This window comes from Canis lupus, chromosome 10 (assembly GCF_003254725.2).
Source record: "Canis lupus dingo isolate Sandy chromosome 10, ASM325472v2, whole genome shotgun sequence".
Lineage (NCBI taxonomy): Eukaryota > Metazoa > Chordata > Mammalia > Carnivora > Canidae > Canis > Canis lupus.
The window spans coordinates 22,952,100-22,974,320 of record NC_064252.1 but is presented as its reverse complement, the minus strand read 5'-3'; the positions used below and the strand labels follow the sequence as shown (position 1 = coordinate 22,974,320).

Below are 22,221 nucleotides of genomic sequence, written 5' to 3'. Positions count from 1 at the left end.
AAGTCCCCATCTCCCCTGGTCTGGAAGAGAGACTAGTGGGAGCCGAGCAGGGGGCTGGGGACATGGGGCGCTGCAGTCACATAGGCTTAGGACACCTCCGCAGGAGATCTCTGAGGACTGATGCTCGGCCCCCGTGGCAGGCTTGCACACCTACCACTGCCAAACCATGCTTCTCCGGATGGTCAGAATCAAACACTCTGCCCCATCCTCCAGCCACCTGCCATCCCTCCATCACACAGACGAGCCTGTGCTGGGCCTGTGGAAAGAGCAAAGTCAGGCTGGACCCTGGCCCTCCAGGAGCTCCTGAGGCAATAAGGGAGACCCCAGATGTCTAGTGACAAGCCTGGGGGCTACGGGCTCCCAGGGGAAGAGTGTGCAACTCTAGGAAGGCCTTCTGAAGGGACTGATGCCTGAGCCGAGTCCCAAGGGTCACTGAGGAGTCAGCTGAACACACATCAGTGACGAGCACGGGGAGGGGTGGTTTGGGCAGAAGGAACAGCAGGTGTAAGGATGCTGCTGAGTGGGACAGGGTGGTACGTTTAGGCGAGTGAAAGCTGTTTGGCCTGCTGGAGATCTAGCTCTCTGTGTCTGGCAGAGACTCCAAGGACCCGGCAAAGGGCTCGGCCCTGCGTCATGCCACTGACTCATCAAATCACAAGACACTCAGGGAAGAAGGGCTCTGACAGCACAACCACCAGGCTTGGGGTTCCCAACAGCTCTCTTGTACCCCAAGGGCCCTGCAGGGATGCGGTGGGCAGGAGCAGCGGGCGGAGGGTGCTCCTCCGAAGAAACTCTCATTTCCTGCCAGCCCTGCCTCCCATTTCAGCCACAGCAGCACAACCACTGCAGGGTTCTGCTTGAAGTTAAGTGTTCTGCTGTTAGTAATCTGAAAACCATAGTTGCATCCCATCCCCCCATCTCACATATGATGAGGAAACTGAGGCACAGAGAGGCAGAGAGTTTTCTAAGGTCCCCAGACAAGCGCATGGTCCAAAGGGCAGGACCTGGTGCACTGCTCCTCTACCCCAGCACCACCGGTACCTTTTGCAGTCCCACACCCCTCCCTGTCCCTATCCTGTGCTGGCTGCCTGTGGGAGGCCACCCTGAAAACTCCACTGGGTCCCAATCAATCTCCCTTCCCACCGCCCACCCCAGGATCTCCCTGGTCCCTCAGTGATCTGGGGAAAGCAGGAAGCCCCCATAAAGACGCACAAGCATCTAGTGATTTTCTTTTTCTCAGGCCAACCAGATGCACAGTTGTAAGAAGCATAATGGGACGGAGAAGCGGGCCAATCCCTCCACCCAGCTGTGTGCACAATGCCTGGAGGTGGGAGGGGGGGGCGGGGCTCAGGTAAAGAGAGCAGGAAAAAAATCTCTGGAGTTTACCTTAGAAAACACTTGTGTTTATGGAGTGAGTATACGACTGTCCGAAGCGGTTTAGTCTTACAGTGAAATGGTTGGCATTTTTTTCCCAGCAAGAAACGCATCTGAGCTGTTGGAAGTATAAAGACAAATAAACAGAGGCAGCTAGAGCCTTCATTAGGGGTTTGAGGGAGCAACACATTGTCTCCAGCTGTCTTCCAGGATGAGAGGGGGTGCCTTCAAAAGGGCCCAGGCAGTGTGACCCTTTCATCCTACCAGGGACAGCCCAGCCCACTGTCCCGAGCCACTGGCACCCGCGGTGACTTCCCCTATGTGTGCAGCTAGGTCCCTCGGCCCCCTCAGAGTCCCCTGAGCTCCTCTCCTTCTCCTCTTGAGCCTCTGCTTGGCAGCCTGCAGTGTCATCTGTGCATCCATGTACTCATCTGACCCCAATGGATAGGGAAAAGAGGCGACATGTATCCAAGGTCACAAAATGATCATGGGGCAGAGCTGGGCTTAGAAACCCTCATGCCACATGACCCCGTGTCACCAGCGCCACAATCTGTGCAAGAAGGGGAGAGCTTTCTGACCCCAAGAGGGCGGTAAGTGGTGGCTCATTTGGCAGGAGCACCATGTGGAATGTGAGGGGCATCCCCAAGGGGATTCACGCACAGCCCAGGCCCCAGGCCCAACTCCTGCATCTTTGCCAGCTCAGAAAGTACATCTATTGTCTTTACAATGTACTTTGACTTTCCATACTAGGAATGAGTGAAAATTAGGTAAGTCACATCTGTTGAGCCCTTGGTATGTGCTTTACAAAGCTCGTCTCATTCCGTGTCTGCAACGCCCCTGTCAGATAAGCACTGTGATTAGCCCTATGTTACAGATGAGGATGCAGAGGCCCAGAGAAGTGAAGGTACTTGCTCAAGGTCACACACAAGTAAGTAAGCGACAGACCCAGGATTCACAGCTAGGCAGGCTGATTCCCTGTCCTTCAGGGCTGGGACTGTGTCCTAATTGTGAGCTCAGGGCAGGTGCTCGTGAAAACTTTATGAAATGAATGAATGTCGAGAGCTCCAGCTTCATTGCCATCTAGAAGTTCCAGACTCTCATGCTCCCCTCACCCCCCAGACCTGACAACTCTTCTTTCATTGAACCCATCAGCAATTTGGGTGGACTCTGCTTTCAAAATATATTCTGAATTCAACCACTTCTCATCATCTCCGCCACTGGCACCCTGGACTGAGAGCCACCATCATCTCTGACCCAGACCACCACAGTGGTCTCTGCCTCTTTCTACCACATTCTCTACTTAGCAGACAGAAAGCAAATCCTTTTAAGTTAAAATGTCAATCAGATTACATCAATTCCTACTCAAAATTTCCCATGGCTCTAGCTAATTTAGATACATTTCCAAGTCCCTTGTAGAACCTGTAAGGCCCTGTGTACCTCCTGACCTCATCTCCAGTCCTCCTCCCTCACACCCGGGCCTTCAGGCACACTGACCTGCTCCCAAACTCACCTACCATGTCCCCACCTGGCTGGTCCTCTCCCTTCTGCCTGGAGGGAAGATTCTTCCTATTATTTTCTAATGGCGGCTTCCTGGCCCCCGTGTCCCCCTCTGCTCGAATGTGGGTGAACCTTTGTAACCATTTTGATGTTAGACAGTAAAACTTCCATGGATGTAGCCACCATGCCGCAAGGAAGCCCATACCCACCCGTGCGGAAAGACCACTTGTGGAGGCCACCCCAAGTGTCCTGGCCAACAGCCAACATCAACCACCAGACATCAGCAAAGAAGCCTCTAGGTGATTCCAGCCTGGCCATCAAGTCACCACAGCCTTTGCGTCTTCCCACTGAGGCCCCCCCACATGATGGAGCAGGTGGAGATGAGCCGTCCCTGCCATGCCCCATCTGAACTCCTGACCCATAGAAGCCAAAAGCAGACTAAAATAGTCATTTGTGCACTGAGTGCAGGATGGTTATTTGTGCAGCACTAGTAACTAGACCACTATCCCATCCAGTGCACCAACCTTCTGGTGGATGATCATTTTCCATCACGTTGTTATATTCTTTTTCACTGGAGATGCCCTGGCTGAACTTACCTTCCTGAGTTACATGTTGGCATGTTTACAGTCTGCGTAAGTTCACATGTGTGCGTGCATTGTGGCTTTTGCTCACCACTCCCGGGTTTCTTCAGCACTTGAAACCACATCTGGCACACGGCTGGTGCTCTGCACAATTTTTTGGAATAAACAAATGGGTAACCACAAGGCAGAAGGCTTTGGTGTTGCTGCTATCACAGCCTTCGACCTATCCTTATAGCGGTGAATATTTCTGCCTTTCTTATGTTCCTAGGAGTCCTAGCAGAGATGCCCCTCGATCTTTGCCAGGAGGCCCACACGGCAGTTCGAAGGCCCAGGTGATGAGGCACTTTTACAGATTTGCTTATTTTTTCATTTTGCAAAAATGTATCGTATGCCTATGATATGCTAGACATCGCACCAGGCTCCGAGGAGGAAGACGACGGGATAAAGAAAACAACTTCTGCTTTCAGGGGAAGAAGAAAGCTACAGGAGTGGTGCATACGACCTGCTCACAGATGACTTCAGGGCAAAGGCAGGTGAGTGACAGGAAGGACCCTACTGGGTCCTCACTGGGGGAGGGGTCACAAGGGCACAGCTGGGAACAGCAAGGTTGTGCAGAAGGATTCCATGAGTTTAAGGAAGGCTGGACCAGAAGGTAGGAGTTGACACAGGTGAGAGGCGAGGGGGGAAAGGCTGACGGAGCCCTGCGGAGATGCCTCATGAGCCAGTGAGCAGACACACTGGGAGCCACGAGAGAAAGTTCTGAAAGAACAGGAGTAAGACCATGTTCTGAGAGAGAAATTCAAGGGTGACACAAAGCTCATCCACAGGCAGCAGGCTCCTGCCTTGGCAAGGGGAGGCAGTACAGGCTTTGGGGTGGAGGTGCCCTTGGGGTGAACTCTCTGGAGCCGGGGGCTCCCTCCTGCCCCCTGGCGTGTCACCCACCTGCCTGGCTTGGCAGATGCTAGGATTTCTGGATGTCCTCCATGACTCCCCCAACTCACCAGGGGTGCATCCCTAAGACCCCAGGGAAGGAAGCCAGCCCGTCCCTGAACCTGGCCAGCCTCCTGGAGCTGGTGATATTCCAGGCACCGTGTGGCAGGGGAGGATCAGTGATTTACAGGCTTGAGCTCGCAAATGGTCCCAGCTCTGCCACTTACTGGGTGGCCTTGCTGGTGTGCTCTGAGCCTTGGTTTCCTCATTCATAAAAAGGTGCCACCAATGGCTTCTGCCGCTGGATGCTGCAAGGACCAAGAGAACGTGAACATAGCATCTTAGACAACTCCTGGCATGGGGCAGAGCCTCCAGCACAGTTCCCTGGTCTTGCCCAAGTACAACTGCCTGCCTAGCACAAGGCCAGGCACACATAGTAGGTGCTCAATGAGCACTGCCAGGAAGGAAGTACTCTGATTAATAAAATAACTTTTTTGCGGGACCTGGCTACAGACGACTTCTCTTCATCAGGGAAGAAAAGTGCTGAGAAGCTAGTTCAAAATTCAAACTGTGAGCAACTTGAGAAACATATTTTGCAGTAAGTCAAGGTAAAGATTGGGGTCGAAGAAAACATCTGGCTAAGTGAACTAATGGCTTTAGCGAAAAGGACCCTTGCTTTGTGGAGACGGGAAAAAATTATCCACTGCTGGTTTTAATTTAAGATGAAAAAAATCTTATTCTATTAGCTTAAATATTGCTCTTATGTCCAATTGCATGGAGTTTGGAATAATATTTTTCAAACAGAACTACTGCTATTTCAAGTAATTACAATGCTAAAAGCAGTCATTTGGGGTTGAGCAAGGATCGCATCATGGTTTCAATTCCCTCTGGTGTCATTTTCTGTTATATTTGAGAAATTCCTCAATAAAGATGTCAAATAGAGAGAGGGTTTTGCTCCCCAGAGGCCAGATTTGGCCACCCTCCCAGGCAAGCCATCTCCACAAGAAAATAACGTTTGCTCAAAAGAAAAGGTTCAACTGTGAAAACTCAGGCAAGAAAGTAACCCTGAAGCCGTCAGCCTCATTTCTGCTAATTAACTCAGAATGCTTTTTGTACTCTGTTGATCAGGGTTTAGGCCAGCCATCATCCCAGACAAATTCAGTAGTGGCTGAGAGAGGAATGTTACAGCCAGACAAGACTCCTGACCCGTACTCCTGACCTGGTACTCCTGGAGACCAAAAAACAGGGGATGGAAATGGGCTTCACTGTCCCTGATGGGTGATGGGCTGTGAGTGGGGCTCCCAATAACAGACCAGAAATGGTCAAGACTGTGCAAAGCAGCCAAGAACAGAGAACCTTCCAACAACTCTGTCAGTCTCCATGGCCATTGAGCACTCACCGGGGGCAGGCTCTGTGCTGGAAGCTTCACTGGGAAGCACGAACACAATTCCCACTGAGATCAAGCAGGTAATTAAATACCCAAAGTTGCTGATTGTGAGCAATAGGGCGTGGTGAGGATTGCAGCAAACAGGAAGTACATCCCGAAGAGGCCAGCTGCAGCACAGCTCCTGTCAGTTGCCCTAGTACCACACTGAGACGTGGGCAAGAGATGCCCCTGCCCTGGGGCCACATGCTTTGTTGGGTGTGTGTGGGGGTCCCTGCTCCACCCCTGGGGCTGTAGCCTTCCCCATGGAGTAAGGAGTCCATAGTGGATCACATACCTGCCCTTCTAAACCACATGCTGGACATTTAAGACCCTTAAAACTCCCTGTCCAAATGGCCCCAAGTCTGTTCCCAGAGGGACAGAGGACACTTAGAATCAAGCAGTGGAGAAAGGAAAGGTGGCTTGGGAGCAAATGGCCAGAGCCTGGACATTCAAGTTAGGCTGTCTTCAGGTTCCCTTTGGTGTAGGCTGAAGTCAACCATGAGGAGAAGGGGTGGAAGCAGGCACTGCCTACACTAGTGCTTTCTGACACAAAACTCCAAGGAATCCTAGATCCTAAATTCCAGTCTCGCCTTCCAGGTCATTAGGAAGGAGTATTTGATGAGGCAGGAGGGACTGAATATGTTCTAGCTTTGAAGCTTTATACCTATTTAGCCATGTGGCATCCAGGCCTCCATCTGCACTCCTGCCCAAGCCCCACAACATCAGGGACCAGGTAGAACAATGCTGCAAATACTGATTTTTATGTGCCATCCCTTGATTTTTTAATCAATTAATCAATCAATTATGTATTTATTTATTAGGTTTTATTTTAATCACCTGGTACTCATCACAACAAATGTACTCCTTATTCCCTGTCATCTACTTCTCCCACCACCCCACCCACCTGCCCTCTGGTAACCATCAGTGTGTTTTCTATAGTTAAAAGAGTCTGGGGCAGCCTGGGTGGCTCAGCAGTTTACCACCACCTTCGGCCCGGGGTGTAATCCTGGAGACCTCGGATCGAGTCCCAGGTCGGGCTCCCTGCATGGAGCCTTCTTCTCCCTCTGCCTATGTCTCTGCCTCTGTCTGTGTGTCTCTCATGAATGAATAAATAAATAAAATATTTTTTAAAAAGTCTGTTGCTTGATTTGTGTCTCTTTTTTCCTTGCTTGTTTGTTTTGTTTCTTAAGCTTCACGTATGAGTGAAATCATATGGCATTTGTCTTTCTCTGACTGGCTTATTTCACGTAGCATCATACTCTCTAGCTCCATCTGATTCATGCAAATGGCAAGACTCCATTCTTATTAATGACAGAGTAATATTCCGTTGCATAGATATACCACATCTTCTTTATCCATTCATCAATTGATAGCCACTTGGGTTGCTTCCATCTCTTGGCTGTTGTAAACAATGCTTCTAGAAACATGGAGGTACCATAAACATTAGTGTTTTCATATTCTTTGGGTAAATACCCAGTAGTATGATTGTTGGATGGTAGGGTAGTTCTATTTTTAACGTTTTGAGGAACCTCCATACTGTTTTCCAGAGTGGCTATACCAGTTTGCATTCCCGATAGTGCAAGAAGGTTCCTCTTTGTCCAATCCTCGCCAATACCTGTTGTTTCTTGGTGTTGCTGGTTTTGGCTATTCTGAGAGGTGTGAGGTGATATCTCACTGTGATTTTGATTTGCATTTTCCTGATGATGAGTAATGTTGAGCATCTCTTCATGTGTCTGTTGGCCATCTGGATGTCTTCTTTGGAAAAAATGTCTATTCATGCCTTCTGCCCATTTTTAAACTGGATTATTTGTTGTTTGGGTGTTGAGTTGTATCAGTTGTTTTTTTAAAGATTTTATTTATTCATGAGAGACAGAGAGAGAGGCAGAGACATAGGCAGAGGGAGAAGGAGCCTCCTCAAGGGGAGCCCATTGTGGGACTCAATCCCGGGATGCCAAGACCACGCCCTGAGCTGGAGGCAGATGCTTAACCACTGAGCCACCCAGGTGTCCCATATCAGTTCTTTATATATTTTGGATACTAACCCTTTATCAGACCTGTTATTTGCAAATATCTTCTCTCATTCCATAGGATGCCTTTTAGTTTTGTTTCCTTCATTGTGCAGAAGCTTTTTATTTTGATGTAGTCCCAACAGTTTATTTTTGCTTTTGTTTCCTTGCCTGCAGGGACCTATCTAGAAAAAGTTGCTAAGGTTGATGTCAGAGACACTACTGCTTGTCCTCTTTTCTAGAATTTTTATGATTTCAGGTCTCACATTTAGGTCTTTAAACCACTTTGAATTTATCTTTTGTCTACAATGTAAGAAAGTGGTCCAGTTCCATTTTTTTTTTTTTTTTGCACACTGCTGTCCAATTTTCCAAGCACCATCTGTGGAAGACACAGTCTTTTACCCATTGGATATTCTCTCCTGTTTCCCCACTGAGGATGATGTTAGCTGTGGGTTTTTCATGTACGGCCTTTATTATGTTGAAATATGTCCCCTCTAAATCCTTGTTGAGGGATTTTATCATGAATGGATGTTGTCCTTCAACAAATGCTTTTTCTGTGTCTACTGAAGTGAATATGGTTCATACTCTCTTATTGATGTATCATGTTGATTGATTTGTGAATAGTGAATCACTCTGGTATCCTGGGAATAAATCCCACTTGATCATGGTGAATGATCTTTAAAAATGTATTGTTGGATTTGGTTTGCTAGTATTTTGATGAGGATTTTTGCATCTTCGTTCATCAGAGATATTGGCCTGTAGTTCTCTTTTTTGGTAGCGTCTGAATCTGGTTTTGGTATTAGTGTAATACTGGTCTCATAGAATGAATTTTAAAGTTTTTATTCCTCTTCTATTTTTTTTTTTTTGAAATAGTTTGAGAAGAACAGGCATCAGTTCTTTAAAAGTGTGGTAGAATTTGCCTGAGAAGCCCTCTGGTTCTGGACTTTTGTTTGTTGGCAGTTTTTTGATTACTGATTCAGTTTCATTGCCGGTAATGGCACATTTTCTATTTCTGTCTGTTCACATTTTCTATTTCTTCCTGCTTCAGTTTTGGTAATTTATAGGTTTCTGGGAATTTATCCATTTCTTCCAAGTTATCCAATTTGTTCGCATATAAGTTTTCATAATATTCTTATAACTGTTTGTATTCTGTGGCATGTGTTATTATTTCTCCTCTCTCATTTGTGATTCCAATTACTTGGATCCTTTCTCTTTTTTTCTTGGTAAGTCCGGCTAAAGGTTTATCAATTTTATTATCTTTTCAAAGAACCAGCTTCTGGCTTCAATGACTTATTCTATTGTGTTTTTTTAGTTTCTATTTCATTTATTTCTGCTCCAATCTTTATTATTCCCTTTCTTTTGCTGGTTTGGGTTTTGTATGTTGTCCTTATTCTAGCTCCTTTAGATGTAAAGTTAGGTTGTTTATATGAGATTTTTCTTGCTTGAGGGAGGCGTGTAGTGCTATAAACCTCCCTCTTAGAACTGCTTTGGCTGTATCTCAGAGTTTTTGAACCATTGTGTTTTCATTTTGTTTCCAGGTACTTTTTAATTTTTTCTTTTATTTTCTGGTTGACCCATTCATTGTGTAGTGGCATTTATTTATTTATTCATGAGAAACACACACACACAGAGAGAAAGAGGCAGAGACACAGGCGGAGGGAGAAGCAGGCTCCACACAGGGAGCCCGATGTGGGACTCGATCCCAGGTCTCCAGGATCACGCCCTGGGCTGAAGGCGGTGCTAGACCACTGAGCAACCTGGGCTGCCCCTCAGATATTTTTCTTGTGGTTGATTTCTAGTTTCATAGTATTGTGGTCAGAAAAGGTGCGTGGTATGACTTTGATCTTTTAGAATTTGTTGAGGCTTGGGATCCCTGGGTGGCGCAGTGGTTTGGCACCTGCCTTTGGCCCACGGCGCAATCCTGGAGACCCGGGATCGAATCCCACGTCGGGCTCCTGGTGCATGGAGCCTGCTTCTCCCTCTGCCTATGTCTCTGCCTCTCTCTCTCTCTCTCTCTCTGTGACTATCATAAATAAATAAAAATTAAAAAAAAAAGAATTTGTTGAGGCTTGTTCTGTGAGCCAGTATATGATCTATTCTGTGACATCTCTTGAATTTTTAAAGAAGATTTTATTTATTTATTCATGAGAAACACAAAGAGAGAGACAGGGAGAGAGAGTGAGGCAGAGACACAGGCAGAGAGAGAAGCAGGCTCCCTGCAGGTAGCCCAAAGTTGGACTTGATCCCAGGACCCCAGAATCACAACCTGAGCCAAAGGTAGATGCTCAGGACGCCTGAGTGGCTCAGCAGTTGGGCGCCTGCCTTCGGCTCAGGTTGTGATCCCAGGATCTGGGATGGAGTCTCGCATCGGGCTCCCTGCAAGGAGCCTGCTTCTCCCTCTGCCTATGTCTCTGCCTCTCTCTCTCATGAATAAATAGATAAATCTTAAAAAAAAAAAAAAGAAAGGTGGATGTTCAATCACTGAGCCATCCAGGTGCGCTACTCCTTGATTTTTAAATGTTGATAAATCAATCCATGAGGAGGAGGATAATAGTGATGATTACAAAAACACTGGGAGGATAAACCAAACGTGTTTGCAGGCTGAATAAGGACTGCAGGCTGCCTCCCTGAAATCTCCGCAACAGGGTGACAGTATCCATCTGGAACCTGCACAAAATGTGACATCTGGACGTGCAGCTTTCTGTACTTGCTTTGTTACTTAATCATCATAGTGACCCTTCAAGATAGGAATTACTGACCCATGTTGTAGTTAGGGGAATGAGGCTTGGAGGGTTTGAGGAACTGGTCCCAAACCATCAACTCATGAGTGGTGGTGCCAGAACTAGAGCCTAAATCTTCAACCTCCAAGCCCAGCTTCCTCTTCTGGTTTTCCGTGTTTTTGCCAACATTTATCCCAACGCTGTACCAGGCGCTTTAACTCTCACTGCACGCTATGGAGGAAGGATGTGAGGCTCTGGGAGGTCACGTGGTCAGTGTGGGACAGAGCTGGTTGGAACCAAGGTCTGACTTCTTTAGAGCTAGAGTTTTGTCTTGAGAAGGAAAAAGCCCAAACAAAAACAAGTCTGTCGAGAAGGTTCTGCCCTTAGCTAAAAGCAGAGGAGCAACAGAGAAAGCCTTTTCTCGGTTGCCATATGTGTGAGTTAGAGCCGTATGAAATTGCAATCTGTGCTTGGAGGTGGGGGTGGGGATAGTCCTACCCAGTTCTTTATATCAATCAGCGCCAAAAGAATCTGTTGTAAAAATAACAATAAACCCACCCAGACTCTGCCATTTGTCGGGAGACATTGGGTGTACCTGCCATTGTCTAGAACAAGGGTAATTATGAACAGGTAGTTCTGCATAGGTAAGAGTGCTATGACCAGAAGGGGAGCTCAGACACAATCCAGGGAGTGAAGATGGCTGGCTCTGGCCTCCACTGGCCCACCCCAATGCATTTCTTTCTGAAAGTTGGTGAGCAGGATTGGATGTTCATGACATTTTGGGTGCTCGGTGCTAGGTACTCTGCTGGATGCTCAACAGCCATGATCTCATTCAATCCTCACAAACAGGGACTATGAATTCCATTTTACAGGTGAGAAAACAGGCATAGAGGTGAAGTGACTGACCAAAGGGCACACAGCTGGTACTGGCAGGGCCAGGACCTAAGCCCAGAACTGGCAGTTCCTGAGGCCTGTCATCTGGGATCCTGGGTACTACTGCCTGTTGTCTCATGGGGATGGATATCAGCTCTGCCTTCACAAACTAATCAGTTACTGAAGTGAACTCTTGCTGTCTTCTGAAAAAGTGACAACTGGTAAAACTCCAGGCTTATGCCCTGGGGGATTAAAGGAGATAACGCTTGGACGATACTTCACTTGGTGTCTGGCACAATAACTGTCCTACAGCACAGCCTAATCAAATGCCCTGGCCACCTCTGCAGCCTCCTGCTACTCCTGCCACCCGTCCTGAGCCCAGGCCCTGGGAGCCCCCCGCAGCTCTGTGCACAGGCTGTGCTCTTGTCCCGGCCAGGGGTTCTGCAACCTCTGCAGAACCTGCTCAGTGCTACCTCCTCTCTGAAGCCCCTCAAAGAGCCACCCCACTTTCAGCCCCGCCCTCACCCGGTGCAGGGGTGGCTCTTCACAGGCCCCTCGGGGCTCCCACAGCCGGCTGCCCAGACTTCCATTTCAGCACTTATTTTGGGTGTAATTATATGTTCACAGGTCTGTTTCCCATAACAAGCCTGTCTGAGATCCAACATGCACTAAACAAAAACAGGCAGGGAAACCTAAAGCTAATATGCCACTGGGAGGAAAAGTTCCAGGGTGCCTGGGACGCTGCACTTCCCGTGCCATGCACCCACAGGCCAGCTGGCACAAGGGAAGGTCTGCCAAGCTCTTTCGTAGATGTACTGCACCAAAAGCCATACAAACAACCCGATGACCCTCTGACCCAGTAGGTCCACTTCTGGGAAGAATTGTTACAGGAAACAATTAGGAAAATAAGAAAAAATACACTTATGCCCAGAATCACTTCTGGGTTCTGACAGTAGAAACAGAATAAGCAAACAATCTAAATGACCAGCCACAAAAGGGAGGCTGAGTGACCCAGAGTAACAGTAATGCTTGTTTGTTGATTATTTGCACCTGCTAAATGCCAGTCACTTCGCTCCACCCTGTCATTTTGTCCTCGCACACAACCTGGGGAAGTAGGCAGCACAATTATCCCTGTGAGGAAGCAGGCTCAGAGGTGCTGACAGTAGTGACAGCCACTAGTAGGGGGAGCTCTGTGCCAGGCACCCCTCTCAGCAGCAGGACACTGACTCAGTACTGCTCACAAGAGGCCATGACCAAGCTGCTCGTCATAACCCCCCTTTACCAATGGGAGACTGAGACCCAGATACATTAATAACATATCCACAGCCACATTCCTGTTGAGTATGTGGTCTTATCTCCTTGGCTCTAGCTGTTGTGCCCTGTGTCACTCAGCAGCCAGCCGCAGAGGGCCTAGGGGACAGGCACATCTGCTTTGAGACTCTGTGCTCTGTGCCATGAGACGGACCTCCTGCTGCAGACTGCAAACCAGCTCTGTTATGAATTATGACCCTCCAAAGATGCTGAAGTCCTAAAGATCAGTCTCTCTGAACTTAATAGCCTCTGTTGGGGATGGGGTCTTTGCAGAGGAGGTCAGATAAAATCTGACCATGTCCTTAGAGAAGGGGGAGATTTGGACATAGGGATAGATGTGCACAGAGCAAAGGCAATGCAAAAGCATAAGGAGAGCATGATCTACAAGCATAGACTGCCTGAAGCTACCAGAAGCCAGGCAAGAGGCCTGGCGCAGATTCTCCCTGGAAGCCCTCCGAAGGAACCAACTCTGCTGACAGCCTGACTTCAGACATCTGGCCTCCAGCCTGTGAGAGAACAAATTTCTGTTGTTTAGGCCACTCAGTTTGTCACATCTTTATAGCAGCTCCAGCTCATTAGTTACTTATCACATTATGAGACAGCTGGCAAAATGGTGATAACAGGGGATGGGGGGGTGTCACTGGAGGTCATGTGATGGGAAAGGGACCACTGATTGCCATTACAGGGAATGACACTGGGCTGCAGGGAGGGCTGCCTCGAGGAGACACACCAGCATGACAATGCTGCCTTCCAATTTCTCTCCCTCTTCTCCTGCATTTTCCCAATTTGACCCAGCAAGCTTGCATTACTCTTCTAAATTTCATCCAACTGGCTTAAATCTACGTATTTGCACCATGAGAATCTGGAGGTACGGTGGGGGCAGGGATCCCTGTGATGGGCTGCACTGTGTTCCCCAGATCCGTATGTTGAAGCCCTAACCCCTAGGACCTCAGAACGTGATTATGTGGAGACAGGATAGGGTCTTTAAAGTGGTGACTGGGTTACAAATAGGTTGTCAGGATGGGCCCCACTCTAGTAAGACTGGTGTCCTTATAAGAAGAGATTAGGATGCATACAGAGGCAGAGAGAAAGAGCAAGAAACCAGTTGCATGTACGCAGAGAGAGAGGACCACGTGAACACACAGCAAGAAGGTGGCCATCTGCAAGCCAAGGAGAGAGGCCTCAAAAAAAAAAACAAATTTATCAACATCCTGACCTCTACTTCTAGACCCCAGAACCCCCAGAACCAGAAGAAAAGAAGTTCCTGTTGTTTAAGCCGACCAGACCCGTGCTATTTTGTTCTGGCGGCCCCAGGAAAGGAATACAAGGAACCAGAGGAGGGCGAGCCTCCCCCCAGCCCCCAGCCCCCAGCACTGTAGGCTGGGGCTGAGGAACAGGCAGGGCATGCCTTAGTGGGCAGGGTGTGGCGCCGCCGTGTCACTCACCCAGGCAGTTGTGTCCATCGTGGGCCAACATGAAGCCGTCAAAACAGGTACACCGGTAGTTCCCTGGGATGTTGATGCACTCATGCACACAGCCCCCGTTGTAGTAGTCGTTCTCACATTCGTCGATGTCTGCAAAACAAGGGCCAGGAGAGGGGTCAGAGGAAGGGCCTCGGAGTCCCCCCCACCCCCATCCCACTGAAGCCACCAGGGCATGACTGGTTCTGGGATGACTCAATAGGTATTCTCGAAAGTCCTCGCTGGGGGCTGGGGACCCAAAGACCACAGAGATGAAGATCCTGGCCCTGCAATAAAGACCGGCCGCTTCCTTACAGGGCAGTGCAGGGTGCATTCCCACGGTGAAGCAGGCAAAATTCACACCCAGCTCTCCCTCCTTCAAGAGCCTCTCGACAATAGCAGCACGCGGGGACCCCCCCCCCCCCCCCCGGCCCTGCACTGGCTCTCTTCAGCCTCCCAGAGATGGAGAGCTCATTGCTTGTGAAGTGGGGAGTACTGAATAACATGAATTGTGGGGCAGCCCCGGTGGCTCAGTGGTTTAGTGCTGCCTTTGGCCCAGGGCCTGATCCTGGAGACCCGGGATGGAGTCCCACGTCCGGCCCCCTGCAGGGAGCCTGCTTCTCCCTCTGCCTGTATCTCTCTCTCTGTGTCTTTCATGATTAAATAAATTAAATCTTAAAAAAAATAATAAAGTGAATTCTGCACACCACCCCCCAAAAAAAAAAGTAACCTCTGCAATGAGCGCCAAGTCCATAAACTCCACGCAGTTTCCTTCCACAGCAGCGCCCAAAGCCTGAATTTCTACTGCTTCAGATTCCTCGTTATAACAAAGGCCTCTGTCTCATAAACAATGACCAACAGCCTTTGTAAAGGTCACCCTTTCTGCTGTTCTAAGTTTTTTTTTTTTTTCCAACATTCCCCATCGGGGGTCGGAGGGCTATGGGTTCTGGAGTGCCCGAGAGATTTGAGAGCCCTCGGAGCGTCCCCGGAAGGCGCCTAGTTAACACCCAGCGAGCAGCTTGTCCACGCAGGTCCCACGGGCCGCGCCGTCCGTCATTCCCTCTTCACGCCCCACGGGAACTCCGGGAGCTGCGCACCGTCATCCTTCTGCCGAAGGAAGCGGGGAACCGGGGGCGCGCCAGGCCCCAGCCCACGGTCCCGCACCGGCGGACGGCGGACGTGGAGCGAGCGGGCTTCGAACCAGCCGGCCCGGCTTGGGGGCTCCGGGGGCTCCAGGGCCGCCGCCATGTCCGGGAGCAGCGAGCAGCAGGCGCCAGGGCCCGGCGGGACCCACCAGCATCGCCTGGAGGGTTCGGTAACCTCCTCCTCGCACTTGCTCCCTCCATCCGCACCGGCTCCAACCTTCACGGACAACCCAGGGACGCGGGAAGGGGCAGCAACCGGAAGTGCTCCACAGCGGAACCGGAAGTACTCTACTCAGGGGGAACAGGAAGTGTCTGCGCTAAGCACAACCGGAAGTGCCTCGCAGGATGAATGGCTCCCTCCCTTCCCGCGTGTAGAAGGCTGGGCCGGGCGAGGCGAGGGGACTGAGGGCCAGCCTGGCGACTCCCCGACAGGCGCGAGGGGCTGGCCCACAGAGCGACACCCAGCTCCGCGCACTCTCCATGCTGGTGCGCAGGGGACGAAGGCCACGGGGCCAGTTAGAGTTCGCAGGTGGGCATGCCCATCGGAAGACTCGCTCGCTCGGGAGGTAGTGAGCTCCCTAACTCCGGAGGTGACCAAGCGCTGCCTGGACATCTGCCCGCCAGGGACGCTTGCAGCAGCAGAGGGGATAACTGCGGTGGAAATAGCAGCACGGAGATGCCGGAAAACAGAGCCCGGGCGGCGCCGTCCACTGCGTGTGCCCACCCATCCAGCCGAGGCCCGAATCGCCAAAGGTGCGAGACACAGAAGCTTCCACCTAACCTGCCTGCCGTGGCCACCAGCCTCAGTCGGGACGCCGGCTCGGTCCCGCCGAGTCACTTCAATTGTCTTTAATCATGATACTTCATACACTTAGACGTTGAAGGAGGATATACGATTTTACGTTTGGAGGGGCACAGCGGTTTCTAAAGACTGGGATATTGATTACTTCTCATTCTCTGCAGCCCTGACCTTTTTGCGGAAGCCCCAGGGAACTCAATCTGACCACCTTTCTCCCGGAATCTCCCAGACACTCCAGAGGCAACATGGCCCTACTTTCATCCGTTAGCCTGCCCTTCCCTAGGGTTCCTCGCCCCTGTGAATATTGTTATCCTGATCCCTCCCGAAAGACATTGAATCCGCTACCAAAGCATGGTTTTTTCTACGCGCTTAACACGGTGACAGCCTGCCCATTGGTCCCCCGTTCCACCAGCTACTCAGCGTGGGCCTAATCTCTCATCTGATCTGAGTCAGCAGCCCCCAGACCGTTCCCTTCCTCCATTCCTTCGTTCCTTCGTATGAACAGGTGGATCAGGAGAAGATGGCCTGGACCCCAGTACTGGGGGTGGAGCCTGGTCAGTCTAACCCAAACAGCATATGTAGCAGCAGCTCTTGTTTCTGGGGCCGGCATATAACTTAGGCTGGATCAGTGAGATTGAGGGGACATACTTTTACTCCATGCTTGGGTAAAAGAATTCTCTCTCTCTCTCTCTATCTCTCTCTCTCAACTTGTATCTTAGAAGGAATTATGCAAATACAGGAACACCAGCTCATTTAATTTTCACAGCAACCCTCTGGAGTGGGCATTTTAACTTCATTTTATGGTTGAGCAAACTAAAGTGCAGAGAGGAGAGGTAATTGCTCAATGTCACATAGTAAACGGCAGGGCAAGGATCAGAACAGAGGTTTTTTAGTCTGAAAAACCTGTGTCCTTTCTAATAAGTTAGAATGCCCATGACATGCCAGGCATTGGCAAATTACTCCATACACATTATTACACCCTTGGCACGTCTACACTGTGGCTGAGAAAGTATTATCTAATCATCCAAACACTCATTTATCCATTCATCCTTCCATTTGTCTGTTCATGCTAAAATCTATTCATCTAAATATCCAGTCAGCTAATCATCCTTCTCGTCATCCAATCACCTATTATTCACCCTTTCATTTATCCAGCCAAATATCTACCCATGTATCCAAATATGCATATATCCATCTAAATATTCAGCTAGGCCCCCGTCCTTTTATTCATTTAAACATTGAAACATCCATCCATCCATCCTATATCCATTCACTCATCCACCATCCACATGTCTACCCACTACTGATACACTCACTCATCTATACACACACACACTCCACACACCTGTACCCACTCATCCATCTATCCAGCCATTCACTCATCCATTCATTTATATATATATTCATCCACCCATCAACTTCTTCAAATATTATCCCTCTAAACAGCTTATAAAATACATACAATAAGATTTTTAAAAAGATGTTAGGAAGAAGAAAAAGAAATGAGGGTTGAAGGATAAGAGAAAGCTGGTGAAAGTATACAAATAAATTTGGTAATTCCAGTACGATTTCAAAAAAGCCAGCCACAAATATGGCTCCTAGATTTCCAGAAACCAAAGCAAAGAAGGAAACACAGAGTCACCACATCCATAAAATGCAATTAAACCAGCTCTTTCAATGGTGGTAAGGTCTAATAAAAATGTCTCTTCCCTGGTTAGGATAATCACATGCCCCGATTTGCTTGACATAGTTCCAGTTTATGCTGTTGTCTGGGTGTAATTATTGACAACACACTTTTCACTCTCAAAATAATAAACTACTTGGTCACCATACCCATAGGGCATTATAAAGAGATTGCTGAATAACCAATAAAATAACTCTAGCCTTTTCCTTCCCATGATACCCTATAGTGTTGGCTACAGTAGATGCCAGAAGGCAGAAGCGTGCAGGAATGTTCACTGTTCCTACCTCTTCCCTTACTTATCTCCAAGGGATTCCCCCAAATCGAAGCATCTCTTAGAACCATCAGTTTCCCCTCCAATCCCCAGGCCCAAAGTGCTATCACATGCTTCCCTGAGGCCAGCCTGCAGCATCTGTTCACAGCTAAGCCCCCTCCCCTGATTTCTGTGTGTGTGTTGAGTTTTTGTTGTTGTTTTTTAATCATGTGAGCTTCCTGCTTTAATAACAAGAGAAATAAATGCACAAACAAATCAACTAAAAAAAAAATGTCAGCCAAAGCAAGTGGATTTGTTTCTGGAAAAAAAAAAAAATCCATGAACCGCCACTCCTGGAGGAGTCCCCACAGGCCATCAAGACGTCTGGCAGGCTCGGGCCACTTTTTAAGGACTGTTAAGGCTAGAGAGAGAATGAGGAGCAGGCGAATGGGGTAGGGAGAGGGTGGTGATGGAATGGAGGGGGACAGAGCCAAGCTCTCTGGATGTTTATTCTTAAAGGACTATTGTGGGTTGAACTGTGTCATTCCCAAAGATGTATTGGTGCCCTGACCCCCAGTATCTGTGAATGTGACCTGATTTGGAAATAGGATCTTTGCAGATGTAAGCAAATTAAGATGAGGTCATCCTGGATTAGGATGGGCCATAATCTAACGGCTGGTGTCCATATAAGAAGAGGGAAATTTGGATACACACAAAGAGGATATTAGGACAGAGAGGAGAACACCGTGGAGAAACACACAGAGACACAGAAGGAAGATGGCCATGTGATGACCAATGCAAAGATTGGAGGAAGGGAGCTGCATAAGAGCCAGGGGGTAGTGCTACCCCCATTTTACTGATGTGGAGACTGAGGCACAGTGTGGCTGAGCACCCAGTTTCCCAGCCCCTAGCCTGTGCCTGTGTTCCAAGGCAGATTCCATATCTTGTTGGAGCCATATCCTTTGGGTGCATGAGATGAACAACTTGTTACAAGTGCTTCACGTTCCAAAAAGTTATTAAGGAGAAGTGTGGGAAGGAGATGTCACGTGCCTCATTTTTATTTCTAAGGTGTATACCTACCCCAGAGGCTGAGGGATGGTTACAGGGAAGGTTTGTAGGAGGGGAAACCATGGGGAGAACAAAAGACCTGATCGGAGTGCTGGGGATAAGTCCGATAGCTCACCCTAGTCCTTCCTGCTCCTTCTACAGCTAGGATTTTTTTTTTTTTTTTTTTAGTTTTTGGTTATGAAAACTCAGTTCTCAACAGAAAACAGTTTCCAACATCTCACAGAACAGAGCAAAGCAGCACAGGAGCTGCTTATTATGGGATTTTAAAAAGCACACACTGTTTCATTTTTCCTATATTAAAGGCAGCCATGCACACGCGATCCCACAGCTATGGTTCTGTGCCAACAGGAGTGGTTTGGAACTCGAATGGGATGAGTTTAGTTTTATTTTATTTTTTTCAATTAATTCAAAATTGATTCTCGTTGCACCATAAAATATATATTTATTCTGCAATGCTTAGGTTCTAAAAGATTGCATTGCAATGTGTTGGGGCTCCTTCTCATTTTATTTTCATGTTTTTTCAGGGCATTTTCCTGAAAATCACAATGGACTGGAAAGGTTCTCAAAATGAGGGTTTTTAAAGTCCCCCCCCCCCACCCCGCTCCGCTTTCAGAGATCATTACTGAAAAACGCCTTCTTGTTTCCCCTTGAAATTGGCATTTTTCTTGACATTCCTTGCAGACCGTGGAGACCAAACGCTCTAACAAAGACCCCTCCCCTGGCTGGGCACTAGCACGTCTTTTCCTTTGTCTGGGGGCTTTAGGAAAAACTGTGCACTCCTCAGATCAGGCAACCATTCTGGGAGAGATGTATGGCTTAGGAAGTTGGGTCCTTATTGGTGAATAAATCTTAATCCGGTTTGTTGGCTAATTACGCTCGAGGGAAGGTAGTTTTGCAGGGCCGCCTAGCAGGAAGGATTAAGCCTCCTGTCTCCGGTGGCACAGGGTTAAGCTCCGGGTTTGTAATGATTGAGTAATGAGACCCGGCTCTCTGTGGACCCCTGGCATCCATTGATCAGGTTTCCCTTCTGAGGAGACAATGCTAGAAGTAGGCCCAGCAGTTAATTATGGGAAAGGTCAAAGGTCACACAAAACCAACACAAATCTATATACTTTTTCATTCCTAACTGCACACAATGACCGTGGCTCAGCCAGAGGGTGGGAAGGCCCTCCCCACTGCCCAGCTCGTGATCCAAAGTGACCATGGGGTTCGAGCTGCTTGCTGACCTCCCCCAGCAGCTGCCGCAGGGTCAGGACACCACACTTTCGCTCATGCTGTTCCCTAGCCTGGGGCTCCTTCATCTTTACAGACACCTATCTATGTCTGCAGGCTGAGCCCCAGCATCATCTCCCACCTGAAACCTCTGCTGATCCCCTGGCAGACATGACTCCTCCTCCTCCAGCGGACCCCAGAGCCCCAGGAATGGACAGCAACCATCACTCATGTTTGCTATGTGTCTGTCCTTTGGAGCTGTGCGTCCCATGGGACAAGGGCTACATTCTGTTCAGTGTAAGCTTCGGAAGTGGCAGAGTTGTGCTCCGCAAAAGCTCGGTGACAAACAGCAAACAGATGCATAATCATCATAGGCACAGCCTCCATCGACTGACCCCCGACAACGTGTAGGTGGTATGCAGGCCCCTCACATATGTGAAGTACGTACCAACATCTTTATTTTGTGGCAGGGGAGCTAAGACTCAGAGAAGTTATCTCCCCTGCCCGAGATCACACAGCTAATACAAGTGGAACCAGAAAGGGAGCCAGGTCACCTGGCTTCAAAGTTAATGCTGTCTTTGTCACAAAGGACCACATATTGTAAGATTCCATTTGTACGAAGTCTCTAGAAAAGCCAAATCTATTGAGACAAAAAGAGATTAGTGGCTTTCTGGGGCTAGAGGCCTGGGCAGTGACGGCTAAGGGGTATAGATTTCTTTTGGGAGGTAATAAAAAAGTTCTAAAATTGACTATGGTGATGAGCACTCAGTTCTGTAAATATACTAAAAATCACTGAAAGGTACTTTGGATGAATGAATTGCATGGTATGTGAATTGTGTCTCAATAAAGTTGTACAATATTTTTCTCTTTTTTAGGGAGAGAGAGAGGGAGCATGTGCAAGCAGGACATGGAAGAGGGAGAGAGAGAGGGAGGGAATATTAAGCAGGGTCCATGCTCAGCACGGAGCCCAACACAGGGCTCGATCCCACGATCCTGAGATCATGACCTGAACTGAAACCAAGAGTCGGATGCTTAGCCGACTGAGCCACCCAGGAGCCCTAGTTGTTTACAATCTTTAAAAAGTTAATGCTGTCACCGCTCTCATCTGTTGCCCTGGCTGGGTCACTGTGACTCTGCCTGGACACAGGGAAACCACAAGGATGCTCATTCTGAATTGACCTCAAATGCCACCTGCCCAGTGTGTGCTCACAGTGAGCGTGTGGCTCACAAGATCCAGGTGGAACTTTCCTACCAAACCAAAGGACAAAGACCAGTTGATTATTCCCTTTCTCCCTCAAAAACACCTGGAACCTTTTTGCTGGAGGCTGTTTCCCAAGCTCTGACATCAAGCCTGACGACATCAAAGCAACCTTGTCAAGGGAAAGCTGATCTGTGAGAATGTTCTAGATGGAAGGGAGGAGGTGCCCCAGGCTGCCAGCTCAGAGTTGAGACACCCCCCCACACACACTGCCAATTAATTACAGGCACATTCATTCTTCTATCCTCTTAGCAAAAGGCAGCGGAGAAGCCCCCAAACCACCAAACTGCAAGCTCTGGGGGGCTGCTGCCCAGGCCCAACCACCTCTGAACTCAACAGGAGGGCAATCAGAGGCATGCAGCTGCCAGAGAGCCTGAGCTGCCCCACAGAATGGGTAAGCTGGCACCCCGAGAGCTCCTCTGAAGCTCCCACTGGGTTTTATAAGGGGTAACCAAGCCCAGACAGGGGAACTGAGGTGCTAATCTTATCAGCAAGTCTCGAGCTGACAGTAGCTTGAACCCAAGACCTCAGGGAGGCCCCGTGGGCTCAGGCAGTGGGCAGGCCTGAGCGGGCCGGATGCAGTCAGCTTCCTTCTTTCTCCCCAAACCCCCAGCGCAGTTTCTGTCC

General features: G+C 48.9%; 1 protein-coding gene across 5 annotated transcripts in view; it reads right to left on the bottom strand.

Annotated features, from left to right (window-relative positions):
• The window catches only part of SCUBE1 (signal peptide, CUB domain and EGF like domain containing 1), a 140,021-nt gene that overhangs the window by 103,989 nt on the left and 13,811 nt on the right, over positions 1–22,221 (bottom strand). For 3 of the 5 annotated variants that reach the window (XM_025457276.3, XM_025457285.3, XM_049115752.1), the window contains exon 3: positions 14,164–14,292. In XM_025457276.3, the coding sequence (XP_025313061.1) occupies positions 14,164–14,292 (129 nt within the window). Of the gene's footprint in view, positions 1–14,163; positions 14,293–14,908; positions 15,231–15,472; positions 15,596–22,221 lie in introns of those variants that run through there. The other 2 variants (XM_025457294.1, XM_025457303.3) reach the window with 2 other exon arrangements.